Below are 24,317 nucleotides of genomic sequence, written 5' to 3'. Positions count from 1 at the left end.
TTGCTATTCTGTGGGACTTGAATTCTTTGGAATACTTTATTCTTACTCTATTTTATCTTATTTTATGACAAATAGGATATCTGCCATACATCTATTAATTGAACTGCATGGAAAGCTGTTATTTTCTGTATGCTGATTTCACAATCTAACACATTATGATATTATTTTCAGTGGTTGATAAACTATGTATTCTTTTGTATTTTAGAAATATATAATCAAGTCATATGCTGTGCTTTCTGGTCAAGGTCCTATATCTTCAATAACATTTTTCTGATTGCACTGGCCTTCCACACAACATTAGGTAGAAACGGAGGTGGTGGAGTAGCAGGCAATGATGATGCCCTTCCTGGACTCCTTCACTGGGCCAGTGCACTGTTGCCAGCCCCAGTATGCAACTGGATCATATCTGCATACTTATTTTGAAGAACTGCCCTCGATCAATGGGAGTAGCCTCCATGGGATGCCTGGGAAGTGGTGCCCACCCCATGGAGCAGCCCACAGCCATGTAACCCCATACATTTTTATATGGTCTGTTTTTATAGTCATTCAATTCTAAATATTTCATCATTTCCACATAAATTACTATTCATAAACTGAGAAATGCAGCTCCCAAACCACAAGGGTCAGGCGTCTGTTATTGATTTCTACTTTTAATGTATTTTAACAGGTACAATATGTACCTTAATAATTACAATATGGTCTATGATATAAATTCTATGATATATCTTGGGCCTTTCTTTTAGCCTTAATAGATTTTCAAATTGTGTATATTTTCTATATGCTGGAAAAGGATCTGTAATTTGGGAATGTATCACTTCAAACAGAACAATTAAATCAAGCTTAATAACTGATATTCAAACCTTATATTCAAATCTTCTGTAGTCTTACTCATTTCTAGTATGCTCAGTCTATCAGTTTTTGAAAAATAAAATAGTTTAAAATCCTAATGGTGATTAACTGTTTAACTAGGGTTTGCACATTTTCCTTATTTCTATTTTTGCCCTATATATTTTAAGACTATGTTGTCAGATTCAAAGCATGTTCAGAACTATATCTGCCTTAGAGTCTATTTTATCTATTTCTACATCAGCTTTGTTTAATAAGGTACTGATATTTTTTCTCTTTATTCTCAACTCTGCATTGAAAAGCTTACATAAAATTACTGATACATGCTATTTTTACTACTATCATCTTATTTTGTGTTTTCTCTTCACTGAGTTCTTTCAATGCTTCCTGTTTTCCTTTCTGGCCTTCTATTAGATATCCCCAAAGGCTGTATTTTATTTAATGATTTTACTGACATCCTCAATGTCACCATGGATATTGAAGCTATTATTAAAATTATTTTCAACCTAATCTCCTTCCTACAAAGTCCTCTACTCTCTCTACTGTATTTCCTCCACTAGTAAGTTACTTATTTTATTCTTTTTCCGATTACCCCAACATTTTACCATATTTAAGGTATCTTTAATTTCAATCTATTCTCATTTTTACTAATAAAAACTGACAAAGAACTGTCTTTTCATTTGTTAAAATTTTAGTTTTTTTATTTCTAAATAACCCTAAATTAATCATCATTATTACTAGCTCATGCAGTCAATATGCTTTCAATTATTCCAATATGCTTACGAATTTTGAAATTTTATTTATTTTTGCTCATCATTGCTTCCTACTTTCTTCCAAAGCTCAGTTTCCTGTTTACTAATATGATTTAATAGTTCTTTCCTCAATCGCCTAAAAGTATTAAACATCATCTTTACCCACCAATATTATTTCTAACACCCAAATTATCTGAAAGCAGCAGCTTGGGTTTGGAGGTATTCTCCCTTAGTATTCTGAATTCTACCTTATTCTGACCTCTGTCTGCCCTTACTGAAAAAAATTTATGCTGTTGACCTACTGTTCTTTTATCAGTTCAGTACAGTCTCTCAGTTATGTCTGACTCTTTGTGACCCGATGGACTGCAGCACACCAGGCTTCCCTGTCCATCACCAACTCCTGAAGCTTACTCAAACTCATGTCCATCGAGTCAGGTGACACCATCCAAACATCTCATCCTCTGTTGTCCCCTTCTCCTTCCACCTTCAATCTTTCCCAGCATCAGGGTCTTTTCCAATGAATCAGTTCTTCGCATCAGGTGGCCAAAGTACTGAAGCTTCAGTTTCAGCATCAGTTCTTCCAATGAATATTTAGGACTGATTCCCTTTAGGATTGACTAGTTTGATCTCCTTGTAGTCCAAGGGACTGTCAAGATCTTCTCCAACACTACAGTTCAAAGCATCAATTCTTCTGAGCTCACTTTTCTTTATAGTCCAACTCTCACATCCATACATGACTCCTGGAAAAACCGTACCTTTGACTAGGCGGACTTTTGTTGGCAAGGTAACGTCTCTGCTTTTTAATATGCTGTCTAGGTCACAGTTGTTCTTCCAAGGAGCAACCATCTTTAATTTCATGGCTGCAGTCACCGTCTGCAGTGATTCTAGAACCCAAGAAAATAAAGTCTGCCACTGTTTCCCCATCTATTTGCCATGAAGTGATGGGACCAGATGCCATGATCTTAGTTTTCTGAATGTTGAGCCTGAAGACATCTCTTTCACTCTCCTCTTTCACTTTCATCAAGAGGCTCTTTAGTTCCTCTTCACTTTCTGCCATAAGGGTGGCATCATCCGCGTATCTGAGGTTATTGATATTTCTACCAGAAATCTTGATTCCAGCTTATGCTTCATCAGCCCGGCATTTCTCATGATGTACTCCGCCTATTAGTTAAATAAGCAGGGTGACAACATACAGCTTTGAAGTACTCCTTTCCCAATTTGGAACCAGTCCATTGTTCCATGTCTGGTTCTAACTGTTGCTTCTTGACCTGCAAACAGATTTCTCAGGAGGTGGGTAAGGTGGTCTGGTATTCCCAGCTCTTTAAGAATTTTCTACAGTTCGCTGAGATCCACACAGTCAAGGGCTTTGGGTTTCCCTTGTGGCTCAGCTGGTAAAGAATCTGCCTTCAATGAAGGAGACCTGGGTTCAATCCCTGGGTTGGGAAGATCCCCTGGAGAAGGGAAAGGCTACCCACTCCAGTATTCTTGCCTGGATAGGTGGATCTTTTCCCTCTGGTGGTTTTTCAAAAATTTTTTAATCTCTATAATATTTTTGAAGGGTATAAATTTGCTTTTATTTACCTTGCTCAAGACTCTTACACCTCATTCACTCTGGAAAAGTCTCACCTATTATATCTTTGAACAGTCTTCTCTCCTTCTGTTCCTATTCTCTCCTCAGGAGATATTTACATATATGCCAGAATAACAGGGCTTCTTAATCTGTTTTTCTTATCTATTAACGGCTTTCATGCTTTACATTTCCGAATTTAGAGAACTTCTACAAATCTACCTTTGGATTCATTTATTCTATTCATCTGTGTTTAATCTTATTAAATTCAACATGTTTTTAACCACTGGAATCTTTTCTATAAATTCAGTTTTATTCCTTTCCAAATCTACCTTCACTGGTGGACCATCAACATAATGCATCAGTACCTCTGGTAGCTATAGCTTAATGATTCTACACAAAAATGTCACTTTTCATAATATAACATCACTATGCTTTTAAAAGTAACCTAAGTCCTTCCCATGAACTACATCCTGCATTTTGTAAGGGAGAACCGACAGTTTTGAGCAGCTCTTAAAGATGTCTAGTAACAATCTTTAGAAAAGAATGAATTTATAAATCAATTAAACTTTGATAAAAGAACATGAAAAATTTTGTTATTTTTTAAAAAATTACTTATAAGTTTAGTGATGTTACTGAAGCTTCAATATACAAAGCTTAATTTTATTTCTTTATACTAACAAACAAAATAAAATTATTAAATAATATGTTTCACTAATATCAGTAAAAATAGCAAAGTAAAGGTCTCCAAATGCTGCTCCACTAAAGAACAAAACAAATTGTCAAACTAATACTTTCCAAACTGAAAATTAATCCAGGACTTGCATCAACTCAAGGAACATTTAAAAAAAAAAAAAAAAAAAAAAAACAACAACAACATTAAATGCACTGGTCATAGCAAACACCATCTTCCAACATCACAAGAGATGACTCAACACATGGACATCACTAGATAGTCAACACTGAAATCAGATTGATTATATTCTTTGTAGCTGAAGATGGAGAAGCTCTATACAGTCAACAAAAACAAGACTGGGAGTTGACTGTGGCTTAGACTGAACTCTTTATTGCAAAATTCAGACTTAAATGGAGGAAAGTAGAGAAAACCACTAAGTCATTCAGTATAACCTAAACCAAATCCCTTACCATTATACAGTAAAAGTGACAAATAGATTCAAGGGATTAGATCCGACAGACAGAGTGCCTGAAGAACTATGGACAAGGTTCACGACGTTGTACGGAAGGAAGTGATCAAAACCACCCCTGAGAAAAAGAAATGCAAAAAGGCAAAATGGTTGTCGGAGGAGTCCTTACAAACAGCTGAGAAAAGAAGTGAAAGGAAACAGAGAAAAGGAAAGATATACCCATTTGAACACAGAGTTCCAAAGAACAGCGTGGAGAGATAAGAAAGACTTCCTAAGTGAATAATGCAAAGAAACAGAGGAAAACAACAGAATGGGGAAAACTAGAGATCTCTTCAAGAAAATGAGAGAAACCAAGGGAACATTTCATGAAAAGATGGGCACAAAAAAGAACAGAAATGATATAGACCTAACAGAAGCAGAAGACACTAAGAAGAGGTGGCATGAATACACAGAAGAACACAAAAAACATCTTAATGACCCGGATAACCACAATGGTGTGATCACTCACCTAGAGCCAGACATCCTGGAATGTGAAGTCAAGTGGACCTTAGGAAGCATCACAACAAAGCTAGTGGAGGTGACAGGATTCCAGCTGAGCTATTTCAAATCCTAAAGGATGATGCTGTGAAAGTGCTGCACTCAACACGCCAGCAAATTTGGAAAACTCAGCGGTGGCCACAGGATTGGAAAAGGTCAGTTTTCATTCCAATCCCAAAGAAAGGCAATGCTAAAGAATGTTCACATTACCATACAATTTCACTCATTTCACGTGGTAGCTAGGTCATGATCAAAATCCTCCAAGCATCTATTGAGATAATCATATGGTTTTTATCTTTCAATTTGTTAATGTGGTATATTACATTGATTGGTATGTGGATATTAAAGAATCCTTGCATTCCTGGGATAAAGCCCACTTGGTCATGATGTATGATTTTTTTAATATGCTGTTGGATTCTGTTTGCTCGAATTTTGTTAAGGATTTTTGCATCTATGTTCATCAGTGATATTGGCCTGTAGTTTTCTTTTTTTTGTGGCATCTTTGTCGGGTTTTGGAATTAGGGTGATGGTGGCCTCATAGAATGAGTATGGAAGATTACCTGCTTCTGTAATTTTCTGGAAGAGTTTGAGTAAGATAGGTGTTAGCTCTTCTCTAAATTTAGGAGTATATCTTCCCTAAGAAACAAAAGACCTATACATAGAAAACTATAAAACACTGATGAAAGAAATCAAAGAGGACACAAATAGATGGAGAAATATACTGTGTTCATGGACTGGAAGAATCAATACTGTCAAAATGAGTATACTACCCAAAGCAATCTATAGATTCAATGCAATCCCTATCAAGCTACCAACGGTATTCTTCACAGAACTAGAACAAATAATTTCACAATTTGTATGGAAAAAGAAAAAACCTCAAATAGCCAAAGTAATCTTGAGAAAGAAGAATGGAAAAGGAGGAATCAACCTGCCTGACTTCAGACTATACTACAAAGTCACAGTCATCAAGACAGTATGGTACTGGCACAAAGACAGAAATATAGATCAGTAGAACAGAATAGAAAGCACAGAGATAAGTCCACGAACCTATGGACAACTTATCTTCGACAAAGGAGGCAATAATATACAATAGAAAAAAGACAACCTCATTAACAAGGGGTGCTGGGAAAACTGGTCAACCACTTGTAAAAGAATAAAACTAGAACACTTTCTAACACCATACACAAAAATAAACTCAAAATGGATTAAAGATCTAAATGTAAGACCAGAAACTATAAAACTCCTAGAGGAGAACATAGGCAAAACACTCTCTGACATAAATCACAGCAGGATCCTCTATGACCCACCTCCCAGAATATTGGAAATAAAAGCAAAAATAAACAAATGGGACCTAATTAAACTTAAAAGTTTTTGCACAGCAAAGGAAACTGTAAGCAAGGTGAAAAGACAGCCCTCAGATTGGGAGAAAATAACAGCAAATGAAGCAACAGACAAAGGATTAATCTCAAAAATATACAAGCAACTCCTGCAGCTCAATTCCAGAAAAATAAATGACCCAATCAAAAAATGGGCCAAAGAACTAAACAGACATTTCTCCAAAGAAGACATACAGATGGCTAACAAACACATGAAGAGATGCTCAACATCAGTCATTATCAGAGAAATGCAAATCAAAACCACAATGAGGTGCCATTACACACCAATCAGAATGGCTGCTATCCAAAAGTCTACAAGCAATAAATGCTGGAGACGGTGTGGAGAAAAGGGAACCCTCTTACACTGTTGGTGGGAATGCAAGCTAGTACAGCCACTGTGGAGAACAGTGTGGAGATTTCTTAAAAAACTGGGACTAGAACTGCCATGTGACCCAGCAATCCCACTTCTGGGCATACACACGAAGGAAACCAGATCTGAAAGAGACACATGTACCCCAATGTTCATCGCAGCACTGTTTATAATAGCCAGGACATGGAAGCAACCTAGATGCCCATCAGCAGACAAATGAATAAGGAAGCTGTGGTACATATACACCATGGAATATTACTCAGCCATTAAAAAGAATTCATTTGAATCAGTTCTAATGAGATGGATGAAACTGGAGCCCATTATCCAGAGTGAAGTAAGCCAGAAAGATAAAGACCAATACAGCATACTAACACATATATATGGAATTTAGAAAGATGGTGACGATAACCCTATATGCAAGACAGAAAAAGAGACACAGATGTACAGAACAGACCTTTGGACTCTGTGGGAGAAGGCGAGGGTGGGACGTTTCGAGAGAACAGCATCGAAACATGTGTATTATCAAGGGTGAAACAGATCACTAGCCCAGGTTGGATGCATGAGACAAGTGCTTGGGGCTGGTGCACTGGGAAGACCCAGAGGGATCGGATGGCGAGGGAGGTGGGAGGGGGGATCGGGATGGGGAATACATGTAAATCCATGGCTGATTCATTTCAATGTATGGGAAAAACCACTACAGTACTGTAAAGTAATTAGCCTCCAACTAATAAAAATAAATGGGAAAAAAAAATCCTCCAAGCTAGGTTTCAACAGTACATGAACCAAGAACCTCCAGATGTTCAAGGTGGATTTAGTAAAGGCAGGGGAACCAGAGGTCAAATTGCCAACAACTGTTAGATCACAGAAAAAGCAAAAGAATTTCAGAAAAAACATCTACTTCTGCGTCACTGATTACACCAAAGCCTTTGACTGTGTGGATCATAGCAAACTGTGTAAAATTCTTAAAAGAGATGAGAATACCAGACCATCTTACCTGCCTCCTGAGAAACCTATATGCTGGTCAAGAAGCAACAGTTAGAACTGGACAAGGAACAATGGACTGGTTCAAAATTGAAAAAGGAGTGCATCAGGACGTATACTGTTACCCTGCTTATTTAACTAATAGGCAGAGTACATCATGCAAAATGCCATGCTGGTCGACTCATATGCTGGAATCAAGATTGCCGGGAGAAATATCAATAACCTCAGATATGCAGATGGCACCACCCTTATGGCAGAAAGCCAAGAGGAACTAAAGAGCCTCTTGATAAAAGTGAAAAAAGGAGAGTAAAAAAGCTGGCTTAAAACTCAACATTCAGAAAATGAAAATCATGGCATCTGGTCCCATAATTTCATGACAAATAGATGGGGAAACAATGGAAACAGTGAGAGACTTTATTTTGGGGGGTTCTAGAATCACCACAGATGGTGACTGCATCTATGAAATTAAAAGATGCTTGCTCCTTGGAAAAAAAGCTATGAGCAACCTAGACAGTGTATTAAAAAGCAGACACATCACTTTGCCGACAAAGGTCCGTCTAGTCAAAACTATGGTTTTTCCAGTAGTTATATACAGATGTGAGAGTTGGACCAGAAAGAAGGCTGAGCACTGAAGAACTGATGATTTGAAGTATGGTGCTGGTGAAGACTCTTGACAGTCCCTTGGACTACAAGGAGATCAAACCGGTCAATCCTAAAGGAAATCAATCCTGAATATTCATTGGAAGGACTGATGTTGAAGCTGAAGCTCCAATACTCTGGCCACTTGATGGGAAGAGCTGACTAACTGGAAAAGACCCTAATGCTGGGAAAGACTGAGGGCAGGAGGAAAAGGGGACAACAGAGGATGAGATGGTTGAATAGTACCACTGACTCAATGGACATGAGTTTGAGCAAGCTCCTAGATATGGTAAACTACAGGGAAGCCTGGCATCCTGCAGTCCTTGGGATCACAAAGAGGCACGACTGACCAAATGAACAACAACAACGAAACATTAACGTTTATTAAAAACAAAATGTTAATTAAAAAATAGAAAATATTTTTTTAAAAGAGGCTGATTCTCAGTAAGAGCTGTGATTTGTGTGGCATATTTTAACTTACACCAGCCAATTCCCTGACAACTCCTCTTCTAAACACATACCCAAAAAATGCAAAAACAGTGACTCAAACAGATAATTGTTTATGAATATTCAAACAAGCATTATACACAACAGATCAAAGTAATTAGAAACCCAAGGGTATATCAACTTTTGAATGGATTTTTTATTTTTTATACTTCTTTATTTATTTATATTAGTTGGAGGCTAATCACAATATTATACTGCTTTTTGCCATACATTGACATGAATCAGCCATGGATTTACGTGTGTTCCCCATCCTGAATCTCCCTCCCACCTCCCTCCCCATCCCATCCCTCTGGGCCTTCCCAGTGCACCAGCCCTGAGCACTTGTCTCATGCATCCAACATGGACTGACGATCTGTTTCACCCTTGAAAATACACATGTTTTGATGCTGTTCTCTCGAAACGTCCCACCCTCGCCTTCTCCCAGAGTCCAAAGGTCTGTTCTGTACATCTGTGTCTCTTTTTCTGTCTTGCATATAGGGTTATCATTACCATCTTTCTAAATTCCATATATATGTGTTAGTATACTGTATTGGTCTTTATCTTTCTGGCTTACTTCACTCTGGATAATGGGCTCCAGTTTCATCCATCTCATTAGAACTGATTCAAATGAATTCTTTTTAATGGCTGAGTAATATTCCATGGTGTATATGTACTACAGCTTCCTTATCCATTCGTCTGCTGATGGGCATCTAGGTTGCTTCCATGTCCTGGCTATTATAAACAGTGCTGCGATGAACATTGGGGTACATGTGTCTCTTTCAGATCTGGTTTCCTTGGTGTGTATGCCCAGAAGTGGGATTGCTGGGTCACATGGCAGTTCTAGTCCCAGTTTTTTAAGAAATCTCCACACTGTTCTCCACAGTGGCTGTACTAGCTTGCATTCCCACCAACAGTGTAAGAGGGTTCCCTTTTCTCCACACCGTCTCCAGCATTTATTGCTTGTAGACTTTTGGATAGCAGCCATTCTGATTGGTGTGTAATGGCACCTCATTGTGGTTTTGATTTGCATTTCTCTGATAATGACTGATGTTGAGCATCTCTTCATGTGTTTGTTAGCCATCTGTATGTCTTCTTTGGAGAAATGTCTGTTTAGTTCTTTGGCCCATTTTTTGATTGGGTCATTTATTTTTCTGGAATTGAGCTGCAGGAGTTGCTTGTATATTTTTGAGATTAATCCTTTGTTTCTTTGTGTTTTTTTTAAAGTACACATACAATGCAATAGTACTGTTGCTACTGTTAAGTCACTAAATCATGTCTGACTCTTCTGCAACCCCATGGCCTGTAGCCCACCAGGCTCCCCTATTCATGGGATTACCAAGGCAAGAATACCAGAGGGGGTTTCCATTTCCTCCTCCAGGAGATCTTTCTGACCCAGGGATCCAACTTGCATCTCCTGCATTAGCAGGAGGGTCCTTTACCACTGAGCCAGCCACCAGGGAAGCCCACAATGGAACAGTATGCCATAAAAAGGAATGAAGTTCTGATACAAGCAACAACCTAACACTGAAAATGTTGAGACTAAGTGAATTTAGTCAAACACACGAAAGAGCAATACTGAGAGGAAGAGGTAGGGGAGTTACTGCTAAATGGATATAAGCTCCGCTTGTGTGATGAAGAAGTTTTAGAAATAGACAGGGGTGATAACAGAACAACACTGCAAAAATATTCAATGCCACTGCATTATACATATATAGCTGAAATGACAAATTTTATGCTAAGTTATTTTACCATAATAAAAAGAGAAAAATTTTGAAATTTAATGAAAACTATTAATCTACACATCAAAGAGGGCTTCCCTGGTGGCTCAGCAATAAAGAACCAAGAGACGCAGGTTCCATCCCTGGGTCTGGAAGATTCCCTAGGGGAGAGCATGGCAACCCACTCCAGTATTCTTGCTGGGAAAATTCCCGTGGATAAAGGAGAATGGCGGGCTACAGTCCATAAGTTCGCAAAGAGTCAGACACGACTGAAGCAACAAACATCTAAGAAGCTTAATAAACTGCAAGTTGGATATATTTCAAGAGCTCCAGACCTATACATGTCAATATAAAACATGAACAAATGGTGCTGGGACAACTGGTTAGTCACACGCCAAAGAATTAAGTTGGACCCCTATTCCACACCATATACAAAAATGAACTCAAAGACCTTAAATGTAAGAGCAGAGTGAAAACTATAAAATTCTTAGAAGGAAACAAGTGAAAACCTGCATGACCTATGAACAGGCAAGGGTTTTCTAGATGATATCAAGAGAACAAGCAGCAAAACCAAAAATACTGACTTGCATCAAAATTTAAAATTTTTGTGCTTCAAAGGATACCATCGAGACAGTTTAAAAAAACAACCACAGAAAGGGAGAAAATATTTGCAAATCATGTTTCTGTTAGCCCTTGTGTCAAGAATATATAAAGAATTCTTAAAACAAAAAGATAAATAACCCTGATTTTTTTTAAAATAGTCAAAGGAGAGCTGCTCAACATCACAGTCATCAGGAAATGCATATCAAAATCACAATGATACAAGAATATGTTGTGCAACACAGGGGATACAGCCAACGTTTCATAATAACTATAAATGGAGTATAACCTTTAAAAGGTATGAATCACTATGTTTTGATACCTGTAAATTACATAATATTATACATCAACTATATGTCAATCATAAGAAATCATGAGATACCACTTTATATCCATTAGAATGACTATAGTCAAAAAGACAAACAGTAACAAGTGTCACCAAAAGAAATGTACTTGAATGTTCAGAGGAGGAGTCTCAGAACAGTCCAAAACTGTTCATATTTACAAAATCCAAGTACCTATCATTAGCAGGAGAACAAAAGAACACTATACAGCAATAATGATCTTCAACGACAATCTCACAACTACATTAAGAGGAAGATAGACACAAAAAGATTACATACTATGTGATTTCATTTATATTAAGCACAAATTTTTAAAAAATTTATGCTGCTAGAAGCTGGAATAGAGATTAATAGTGCTAATGACTAAAAATGAGCATGAAAGGGGTTTTTGGGAACCTAGTAATTTCTACTCCTGATCTTGGTGCTTGGGAAAACACAGAACCCAGGTGTTTTCAGTTACTGAAAAATCACTGAGCTGTATACATTTATGCACCTACCTGTTCCTGTATGACATCATACTTCAACATAAACTTAGATACAGTTCTATTTACACACACCTCTGTATTTACTGAGTGACCACTGTGTCACAAATTTTCTACCTTCAAATGTATACATCTAAAGAAAATGGCAATCAGGGACACCCTACTAGTCAACAAGCCAGGATCAAGCACAAAGAGCTACAACTGGCTTTTCACTGCTTCACTGAAATATGAATTAAAATGACTTAAAGAAAACGAAATAGTAAGATAGTTACTGTTCTGCAGAAAATCAAAAATTTTAAATAAAAGCTATGTTTTAGGAACATTAGTGTCAAAACTGCTTGCTAACGGGGGAAGGAGAGCAATGTTAAGTGGAGTTTGTTTCTTAGCTGAATGTCTGCCCCATCATTGCAGGACCCCCTGCTATTGCCATTAAAGACTCAACTTATTAGATAAATAAGCCATCCCTCATTCACCACCAAATTCCTATCCCCCTCAAAACTCAACCAAGGCTATAGTGAAATCCACAGCAAGTCTCAGCTTCACTAGGAAGGCCTGCTATTCAATGATCTATTCAATGAGCCAATCATCTAGTAGGCAAGGGAAAAGGATATCCCCAAGTTGCAGCAAAAACTATGATGTATCTAGTGATAGAACTAAAGTTCTATCATAAATATATTTGCTCACTTATAGCAATTTTATAAGTTCACTGTGGTTTTTCGTGGGTATTGTTGCTATTTTAACTTGTCTGCCTATAGATAATCCAGAACTAAGCATGATAATTTTTATACCATCTCACCTCAAGTAGAGGCAGGATTAGCAAGTATAGTAATTAATCTACAATTTCTCCATTCCCCCATATCTCCAATGTTCCTACTCAGAGACAAAGACATCCCAGTTTATCTAGACCATGACTGACCAAGATTCACACAGTCCCGCCTTTTGTACTTCATAGAACACTCTAGAGGTCTTAGGAAAAGACAAATCCAGTGACAGGAGAGACACCTACTGAATATTAACTCAAATATTAACAGCATAAAGGATATGCCAAAGTATTTTTCTTGAAAGTTTTTCACCACCAGAATTTTTCTTTCAGCTCTTCCAAAATCAATTTTTCAGTTTAACTTCTGTCTTAAGTACAAGTTGTTCCAAAACATGGTCCTTACCGCCTCTCTTGGAAAACCCTCTGTTCCATGTTTGATTATCTTCACAGTCATTACTAGATTCTTGAATAAAAATTTAACATGTGAATAGCATCTAAATAATTACTACAGTATTTATATTATTGTAGTATCTAAATAGTACTGTCACAAGAGAAATAACCAAGAAAAAATAAAGATATTCATAAGTTAACATATGAACAAAATTTTAAATTTTAAAATAACTAACAGCAAAATACAAACACATTATTCAGTCAGTTCTTTTCAAAAGTCACCTAATATACCTAAATACTAAATGTTAAGCATGTATCTGTCATGTTCTAAGCACAGCCAAAAAATACGAACTTCATAAATGTCATGAAACAGTTTCAGAAATATCTGAACAGTTGAGTAGTCAAACGGATCTCAGAAATGCATAACTATTATATTTATAATGTCATCATTACTTCTGTAAATTGCCTTTCTTAATAAACCTGAGACATTAGTGTTTTTTTAATATATGCAAAGTTTCCCACATCCATCCTAATGGAAGCATTTGGGGATATCCTGGCTTTCTGTTCTTAGTGACATTATTAAGTAACATTACCAGTTTCTACATAGTAGTATGAGTAAAAATTACCAGGAAAGTTGGTTAAAAATAAATTATCAGAACCCACCCTAGAGATATTTATTTTGAATGTGCAGAGTGACATCAAGGAATGAACAATTTTTCTAAATTAAAAAATTATACATTATTGATATAACTATCAGTAATAACTTTAAGCTTTCTAGAAGATTCCAATAAAGCCATATTTGGAAAATACCAAGATGGTTTCAAGGAATGTTTGTACATATCACTAACATTTAGTACGGGGGAACTTTAGATCCCAGTGATGACATACGTGGCTAACCAGATTAAAAGTTATCAGTTGTTTATGTACAAAAGTACTAATCTACTCAATTAATATTGATTTATAATAAACAATGACCCACAGCTCTTGCTGCAGGCTCCTATTTGAGATGACATCAACAACTGACAATACTCCTGAAGAGTCATTTAACATCAAGACAACCTTCTCAGAAGCAAGATTTCATACAAGGGAGTTGAAGAGGAAAGAAAGAATTCTGGAAAGATTCTTAGAATAACCTGGAATAATGGAATTATTATTCGATGATATAATAATTCATCACCATCTGGAATAATGATGATGGTAGCTAACATTTATTGTCATATATGAAAGAAAACCTATGAATTAATTTGGGACCTGACAAGCAGAAAGACATCTCACATAACCTTTGGCCAACTGTTCTCCTAAAATAAACTTACAGTTACTTTGACCACATTGGGAATTAAAATAGGCTAATTACATTAGGAGAAGTTGGGTGAGGAGTACAATTACATTAGAGGCAAGCTGAAGGAAATCTTCTGTACTATTTCTGAAACTTGAGTCAAACGATTTCAAAATAAAAAGTTATTTAAAAAGAAATTATCTCTGTAGAGTTAAAAATAAAGCTAAGCACAAAAATGAGATAATGATCCCAAGATTAGTTATAATCTATTAATTATAGAAAAATAATGTAATAATAACACATAAAACTTAGTATCTGTCTGTCACTCTTCTAAATGAATTCTACTTTAACTTTTTAAATCTTCACAAAAACCTTACGAGGTGGGTATTATCCTCAATTATAAACAGAGAAAAAGAAATACAAAGTTAAACATGTTTTTTTAAGATAATACAACTGACAGGAAGAGAAGGCTCTGGGTCTCAAACCCCGGGTGTCTGATTCCAAAATCTGAGCTCCTTATTGCTATACTGTACCATCTAAGGGACAGAAGATACAGGAAAAATAACCACAAAATACACTATATATCTGTGTGCAGAGGAAAAAAGCTTCTATCATGATAGCAAAACCCGCTTTTTAAGTTATAAAGACTCCATAGATCAGTGGTTACCAAATGAAAGAGGCATCAGTCATCAGGGAGGCTTTTAAATACAGGATCCAGGGCCTCACTCAAATCTCCTCAATCAGGTTCTCTTGGGAAAGTATTATTCATTATTTAAGTCTATCTTCTGCTAGCAATACTCTATTCTCACCATTTTCTGTATTCCTCCAAATCAGAGTGCCAGTACCTTTACATAAATGTCTTTGATTTCAGCAATGATCCAGTCTCATGAATCCTTTGTCCACTGGAAATACTTATTTGAGTCTGAATAAGGACCTACATGCCCCAAATTGTATTCATATATGAAAGTGAAATTTTGCTTCTTGACTTGCTCTACTATCCTCTTTTTCTTAAGGTAACACAGCATTCAAAAGTTGTACTTCATAGATTAGTTAAGATAGATGACAAAAGCCCAGATTAGGAAGGCTGAATTCTTGGTTAAGGCTCTGCCTATACTACTTTGGTCACAAAGAAGCAGACCAATTGAGCGACTGAACTGATACTGCTTTGGGGCTTCCATGGTGATTCAACTGGTAATGAATTCGCCTGCAATGTGGGAGACCTGGGTTGGGAAGATCCTCTGGAGAAAGGGACGGCTAACCACTCCATTATTCTGGCCAAGAGAATTCATGGATGAAGCACAAGCTGGAATCAAGACAGCTTGGAGAAGTATCAATAATAACAGATATGCAGATGACACCACCCTTATGGCAGAAAGCCAAGAGGAACTAAAGAGCCTCTTGATGAAAGTGAAAGAAAGTGAAAAAGTTGGCTTAAAACTCAATATTCAAAAAACGAAGATCATGGTATCTGGTCCCATCACTTCATGGCAAACAGATAGGGAAACAATGGAAACAGTGGCTGACTTTATTTTCTTGGGCTCCAAAATCACTGCACATGGTGACTGCAGCCATGATATTAAAAGACGCTTGCTCCTTGGAAGAAAAGCTATGACCAACCTAGACAGCACATTAAAAAGCAGACACATCACCTTGCTGACAAAGGTCCATCTAGTCAAAGCTATGGTTTTCCCACTAGTCAGGAATGAATGTGAGTTGGACCGTAAAGAAAGCTGCGCGCCAAAGATGCTTTCAAGCTATGGTATTGGAGAAGACTCTTGAGAGTCCCTTGGACTGCACGGAGACCAAACTAGTCAATCCTAAAGGAAGTCAGTCCTGAATATTCATTGGAAGGACTGATGTTGAAGCTGAAGCTCCAATACTTTGGCCACCTGAGGCTAAAGAATTGACTCATTAGAAAAGACTCTCAGCATCACTGAGAAAGATTGAAGGCAGGAGGAGAAGGGGACGACAGAGGATGGGACAGTTGGATAGCATCACCGACTGGATGGAAATGAGTTTGAGCAAGCTCCGGGAGTTGGTGATGGACAGGAAAGCCCGGCGTGCTGCAGTTCATGGGGTCGCTAAGAGTCGGACACGACTGAGCGACTGAACTGACTGATAGCTGCTTTATAAAACCGTGTTTAAATAAATTAGAGCTGGAACAGACTAAGATAATTTTATTTTCTCCTTAGCATGTGTTCTAGACACTAAATTCTTAAGTCACTACAAAAAACAGTGAACTTACCTCTCCAGAAACCAGAGCTATCACCTTCTTCAAACTTGTTATTTGAAAAACCTACACGAAACATAAAATTAAACTTGTAAATTTCTGAAAACAACTATCTAAATCAAATGACCGAAAACCAATTTCTTCTGCAGAAGAAAGAGAAACAGAGAAGAGAGAGAAACACCTTATAGGGACTGCTAGTTATGATGTTCCTTTAAAATTGTATAAATTGCATACAACTATATATATAAATAGTGAATGAGAATGCATATGCATTGTATGACAACTTCTTTTTTTTTTTTGACAACTTCTGCCTTGTGTCAGTTTATTAAGATTAAAATACCAGCCACTCTTATATTATCTGAAATGTTACATATTCCCCCATATGTACATGAGTGAAACATGGGTATGTGTGTGTGTATCTCACTATAACCACTATGTACTTTCTATTCAAAATATCAAATTTTTATGAATTTTATAAATTATACTTTCATCTGCTGGAGGACAACTAAATTACAATCCAATATCATATCATTTTTCCTTTCTCAGTATGGAGGAAATCCTACCAACTTCTATTTATAAAATTTTAAAAACAATCATTCACCAAACTCTGCTTTCAAATTTCTCATTTAATAAAACCTTGTGTCTAGATCTATGTATCTCTGGAACATACAGATATAGCTCTAAAATTCACTTTAAAAGCATCCATCAGTAATATTTCATACATTTTTAAAAATATGAGTTTTAATAAAATGTTCTTTTAGGTACCTAACTACAAGATACTCAGATAATGTAACTTAAAATTAAATGTCAATATGCAATATCTCTCAATCATGATCTAATTTAAATAATAAAATATATTAAATTACGGCTTCAATAGTACAGAGATCAATCAATTACTGTTTGAGAGACATTAAATTTATATGCAAAGTGTCTACATACCAAGTCATTTAACATCTCAGGCTCAAGAAAATCTCATGTCCCAGCATTAAACTCCAGAGACATTTAATACACAATTAGCATATTAAAAAGTATCAGGCCACATATGGCCTCTATATATGAATGGATAACACATTTTTCCTTAAGCAGATATATAATTTCAAAATAAAGACAGTCCCTACAAAAAGAGTATATATAACAACAGATTTTTTGGTTATTTTATTCATTTAAATACTTGCAATTTTTGAAGCTGGTTCAGAAAAGGATTACACTCTACTGCCCTCTACAATTGCCCCTTCCCCTCCATACACCTTTCCCAGAAAAGTCAAATGCTGAGTCTCCAAAATGCTTGAGAAGTCTTCCATCTATGTACTATTGGTTTTGATCTTAAACTCTACATAAATTCTACTTTATAGTTTTTAAATTTTTTTAGACACAAAATGCAAATTCAAAACTTCTACTGGTTCTTTTGTAGAAGGAAATGGCAACCCACTCCAGTATTCTTGCCTGGAGGATCCCATGGACAGAGAAGCCTGGCAGGCTACAGTCCATAGGGTCGCAAAAGTCAGACACAACTTAGCGACTAAACCACCACCACCAGTTCTTTGTTCAAGTAAAGATGGAAACTCAGATTCACCCCTGGAAGTTAAAGATAGATCTCTTGCTGCAGGAGCAGGGCAAGGAAGTCATGAGTACAGGAGAAAGGACATGGGGTTCACCTCTGGGGTAAATCAATTTGACGAGATGCTGCAACAAGTAGCAAGGATATTAAAAAGGAAAACAAGAAAACTAAATAGAATAGCAGACACATCCAAAGCAGCATAAAGTGTTGCTCTGAACTATGATTAGGAAAGTGAAAGCACTCCCTTGTGATCTCCATAAACTCTTGGGAAAGGCACACACTTCCTATGTATGTTAAAAGGAAACAGTTCTTTGGCCCATTTTTTGATTGGGTCATTTATTTTTCTGGAATTGAGCTTCAGGAGTTGCTTGTATATTTTTGAGATTAATCCTTTGTCTGTTGCTTCGTTTGCTATTATTTTCTCCCAATCTGAGGGCTGTCTTTTCACCTTGCTTATAGTTTCCTTTGTTGTGCAAAAGCTTTTAAGTTTAATTAGATCCCATTTGTTTATTTTTGCTTTTATTTCCAATATTCTGGGAGGTGGGTCATAGAGGATCCTGCTGTGATTTATGTCAGAGAGTTTTGCTTATGTTCTCCTCTAGGAGTTTTATAGTTTCTGATCTTACATTTAGATCTTTAATCCCTTTTGAGTTTATTTTTGTGTATGGTGTTAGAAAGTGTTCTAGTTTCATTCTTTTACAAGTGATTGACCAGTTTTCCCAGAACTCCAAAGAAGACATACAGATGGCTAACAAACACATGAAAAGATGCTCAACATCACTCATTATCAGAAAATGCAAATCAAAACCACAACGAGGTACCATTACACGCCAATCAGAATGGCTGCTATCCAAAAGTCTACAAGCAATAAATGCTGGAGACGGTGTGGAGAAAAGGGAACCCTCTTACACTGTTGGTGGGAATGCAAGCTAGTACAGCCACTGTGGAGAACAGTGTGGAGATTTCTTAAAAAACTGGGAATAGAACTGCCATGTGACCCAGCAATCCCACTTCTGGGCACACACACCAAGGAAACCAGATCTGAAAGAGACACATGTACCCCAACATTCATCGCAGCACTGTTTATAATAGCCAGGACATGGAAGCAACCTAGATGCCCATCAGCAGACGAATGGATAAGGAAGCTGTAGTACATATACACCATGGAATATTACTCAGCCATTAAAAAGAATTCATTTGAATCAGTTCTAATGAGATGGATGAAACTGGAGCCCATTATCCAGAGTGAAGTAAGCCAGAAAGATAAAGACCAATACAGTATACTAACACATATATATGGAATTTAGAAAGATGGTAACGATAACCCTATATGCAAGACAGAAAAAGAGACACAGATGTACAGAACAGACCTTTGGACTCTGTGGGAGAAGGCGAGGGTGGGACGTTTCGAGAGAACAGCATCGAAACATGTATATTATCAAGGGTGAAACAGATCACTAGCCCAGGTTGGATGCATGAGACAAGTGCTCGGGGCTGGTGCACTGGGAAGGCCCAGAGGGATCGGGTGGAGAGGGAGGTGGGAGCGGGGATCAGGATGGGGAACACACGTAAATCCATGGCTGATTCATGTCAATGTATGGGAAAAACCACTACAATACTGTAAAGTAATTAGCCTCCAACTAATAAAAATAAATGGAAAAAAAAAAGAGAAACAAATTAAGATGTAAGACCATGAAATTTTGAAAGATGGAAAACTTGTAAATCAACTATATTCCAGTAAAAAGTAAAAACAAAGATGGAAATTACATTTTTTATGTCCTACTCAGTGTGGACATTCACACATTGTATCATGATAATATCAACGTATTTGATTACTGCATGCTACTTCAGACCTTGTGGTGCTAATATATAATATTCTGTTCATGTACTGTGGGCTTTAGATATGGGCCTATGTAAGTTATTTTTTGTTTTTTGTTTTAAACAGACTTTAAGATAAGAATTGCTAGACATGGAATCCGTCAGGGCAAAGGATTAAAGGAAAGATTCTCAGGAAGATGAAGCAATTCCAAATGAATAACATAACCTCCAAGTATACAAAAAACAAATAAAGATGAATTACATGAATATATATATGGAAGTCTTTATACATCTCCATTGGTTCTTGATAGGTCAAAAATTTAAAAAAAAAAAAAAATTCTACAGATATAGCAAACTTCAACCACAAAGTCAACAAGCTTAAACCAAAGGACAAATATGGAATCCTGCAGAGAAGTTAATTAGCTATTTTAAGACTTTAAACAATCTGAAATTGTTCCTGGAATCATCTATCAGGTGGAGAGACTGGTCAAATGACCTCTAGGATCCTAACTAACTCTGGGATTATTTAGTCTAGTTTCAATAAATATTTTGCTCAAAGGTTTAAATAAAAAAAAAAGGAAACAGAACTCAAAGACTATAAGGTATCACTTAAGTTTCAATTGAAAGACATCATAAGCAGATTACCTCTGTTTCCAAAACTCTTTCCAACTCCAAAACGACCCACTGTGGATGTATTCTCTCTTTTATCAGACTCACCAGGATCTGAAAAGGTTCAGATACAATTAAAACTTTTTGAAGTATAAAATCAAGTGCGTCATCAATAACTAGGAATTAAATGAATCTGTGTGGTAAGGGAACTTCCAAGGATGAGGAGAGAGTAATATACGAACTTATGAAATTAAAATATACCTGTAACTTTTTTTAAAAAAATTCTTACATTATACCAAAGTAAAAACGTAAATATACTACTGCTGAAATACAGCTCTCAACTAGTTGCTATTTTACTGGAGAACTTTAACCAAGAAATTCAATTCTACAATTGAACTCTATTCAACTCTCATTTTCTATATATTGAAACGTCACCCTGACAGATCCAGCCATTTACATTATATCTCTATGTGAAAGTCACTGCTAATGAAAATTCTATACTCTTGTCCTATAATTATTATTTATTCATTTAAAAAATATATCTATCATTTATTTGGCTGCACCAGGTCTTAGCTGCATCATGAGAACTTTTAGTTGCAGCATGTGGGATCTAGTTCCCTGACCAAGGATCAAACCAGGGCCCCTGGTATTGGCAGCATAAGAGTCTTAAGTCATTGGACCACCAGGGAAGTCCCTATTCATTTTTCTAGTACTTAAATCACTCTCAATCAACTTTTTAAAATTAGAATTAAGAAGGAGCTATATAATAATGAAAAAAATGCTAAGAATACCACTTGCCTTTATCTCCCACTCCTCCATAGTATTTCCCCATATCAACCTTCTTAGTTTTATATTCCACTATACAACTCTGACCACCCAACATTTTAATTCATAAAACAACTTTCCATACTCCACACTGTGAACTTTTAATATCTTCTATTTCCTACATGCTATTCCTTCAGCATGACATTCCTTGCTTTCCTATTTTTCCTAGCAAAATTCTTTTCACTCTTCAAAAGCCTGATTCAAACCCACCTCTTCTGTGAAGTCCTCCTTCAGTCCTCCAACTGTAATCAATTCATCAATCACACTCCCACAGCATACCATGTGTATCTCTTTTTAAGCAATATTTCTTTCCATGTGCTTCTCTACCACTAAATTAAGAATTTTGAGGGCAGAGTTTCTATGTCAAGCAGCACAGTTATTTAAAACATAAACTTAAGCACCCAAAACATCATAAATACCCACTTTAAACTATCATTGGGATAATTATCATAATCTTGTGATTTTCACAAATTGTCTTCCCTACATCTATAATATCCTAACACAGAGGAGCTAAGAGATCTGTGAAACTCCTAATGCCACATGCAAAACTGTGTATATGCTATCAGTATTTTTATCAGATTCTAAAAAAGCATGTGATTAGGGAAGTTAAGGCTTTTTAGGCCATACTTCACAGAAGATAAAAAGTGAATCAATATATATTTTAGGTAATTAAAAGTCAATTTTAAAACCATGTTACTAGATATATCCAAGTTGTGAGAAAAAATACCATAAAGATTGAAACAAACTAGAATGTTAAACTGAATCATTTGGGAAAGGTGTGGTTCTTCTATAATTTTCCAGGATTATATGCAGTATTAAAGATAACTTTTTCTTAAATATTATCGGAGTATAGCTAATTTACAATTTTGTGTTAGTTTCGGGTATACAAAGTGATTCAGTTTACATATACATATATTCATTCTTTTTCAGATTTTTCAAAGAAAACTTTTTAAAGTATCAATATTCACAGTTTTGATCAGAAATTTAATATATTTAAATCTACAACATATTGAATTAACAATTCATAGTAAAATCTCAGTGATGGTTTTCTCATTTAAAAAGGCTCTATTCAACAATGTTTAGAAGTCTGCATCAAAAAATATCATTCTAAATTAGGATTTTAAAATATATCCAAATAAGTAGTTCCCTGAGTGTCATATTAAGGTATTTGTTACTTCTTAGTAGTAGCAAGCAAAATACACACTTGAATCTCTAAGCACAACTACATGGTCCAAAACATTAATGCCTCTTACTTAATAGGCAGGTTTAAAAATAAAAAAATATATATGCATCTTCAACAAATTTCATTAGTAGAAGAAATATGTCAAAACATAAAATTCACACTTATGTTAACTGTATCTTTAAAAATTAAGTTTTCCAAGTAGCAAATGAAATACCATATACCAACTTTCAGTTTCCAATGGATAAAAATATATACAAATACCAAAATTTTCAAAAACTAACATTTAATAAATTCAAGAGTAAGTGTCATGTATATTTAAAACTATTAACCCTAGCTTATGGCCCCATAAGAGAAATTTATTTAAAAATTCATATGACCATTTGAGGTTCTAATAGTATTTTGTTGCAGTGTAATAAAACACAGTGCAGAATATTTTCAGCATTTTAATAAATCTAAAAATGGAATGGAGGAAAGTATTTTGCTGTGTCATTATCTGTCAAATCTAGTGCTGGTTGTTCTGAAAGTGACAATAAAAACTTTCAATTTGGGGAAAACAATCTCTTAACACTAGTGAGCTAACAGAACTGTTTCACATACTGCCTTTTCTTGAGAAACATAAAACTTAAGAAAGAGGTCCTTCACACTCTAGTCTCTGGAGTTTCTCCCATTCCTCCTATGCCAATGGGAATAATAACTAACAACACATCAAGAAACAGCTCTGGGAAGCAACTCTCTTTAACCAAACTACCCATCTAATCAATTCAACTATTTCCTACTATCTTAAAATGTAAAACAGTGAAAAGAATACTGGTATTAAAAAAAAACTCATCATCCCAACAAAGTCTACTGTACACCAAGTTATATCAGATTTAACCTTGCACTAAACAGCCATAAAAGCCTCTATTCATTCCACTATTCACCTATTATAACAGATGATTAAAGAAAGATACTTACCTCTGTTTCCCAAATTCCTCCCAGAGGCAAATCCACTTCTCATGAAATGATCTCTTTGAGATGATCCATCACCCATTTCTAAAGTAAATAACATTTGAAGCAAGTCAAAATAACAAAAAAGTATCCTGGTGGTAAGTAAGCTTTAAACCATCTAAATGTGCCATCCACAGAGCATAGGAGGAATTTTACATAGCAGTAAGAAAGATGAAAAAAAAAAAAAAGAAAGATGAGTAGCCTAGTAGAAAAATGGGCTATGAATAAGAATAGGTAGTCCTCCAAAAGAAAAAAATGCTGACTAACTCTCACTCATAATTAAAGATACTGAAAATCAAAAAAAGAATATAACTTTTCCCAACCATGACTGACTGGAAAACAGTTTGCTAATATGAATATAGTAGAAGACCTAGATGGGTTTTCCTCATAGCTAAGTCGATAAAGAATCTACCTGCAATGCACAAGACCCAGGTTAGATCTCTGGGTTGGGAAGATCCTCTGAAGAAAGAAATAGCAAGCTATTCCAGTATTCTTGCCTGGAGAATACCATGGACAGAAGAGACTGGCAGGTCACAGCCCATGGGGTTCCAAGAGTTGGACATGACTCGGACATGACTTAGTGACTAAACCACCACCAAAAGACCAGACATTTCTCCAAAGAAGACATACAGATGACCAACAAACACATGAAAAGATGCTCAAAATCACTAATTATTAGAGAAATGTTCATCAAAACTACGATGAGTTATCACCTCACACAAGTCAGGATGGCCAACATCAAAAAGTGTACAAACAACAAATGCTGGAGACAGTGTGGAGAAAAGAGATCCTCTTACACTGTTGGTGAGACTGTTAATTGATACAGCCACAATGGAGA

General features: G+C 36.1%; 1 protein-coding gene across 1 annotated transcript in view; it reads right to left on the bottom strand.

Annotated features, from left to right (window-relative positions):
• The window catches only part of DDX4 (DEAD-box helicase 4), an 82,362-nt gene that overhangs the window by 35,220 nt on the left and 22,825 nt on the right, over positions 1 to 24,317 (bottom strand). Inside the window, exons 4-7 of the mRNA XM_065905377.1 lie at positions 23,447 to 23,524; positions 20,521 to 20,598; positions 16,515 to 16,565; positions 13,007 to 13,066 (exon numbers count right to left, since the gene is read on the bottom strand). Of these exons, the coding sequence (XP_065761449.1) occupies positions 13,007 to 13,066; positions 16,515 to 16,565; positions 20,521 to 20,598; positions 23,447 to 23,524 (267 nt within the window). The remainder of the gene's footprint in view (positions 1 to 13,006; positions 13,067 to 16,514; positions 16,566 to 20,520; positions 20,599 to 23,446; positions 23,525 to 24,317) is intronic.

This window comes from Muntiacus reevesi, chromosome 14, assembly GCF_963930625.1.
Source record: "Muntiacus reevesi chromosome 14, mMunRee1.1, whole genome shotgun sequence".
Lineage (NCBI taxonomy): Eukaryota > Metazoa > Chordata > Mammalia > Artiodactyla > Cervidae > Muntiacus > Muntiacus reevesi.
The sequence above is the reverse complement of the archived record's forward strand: the minus strand, read 5'-3'. Positions and strand labels throughout refer to the sequence as shown.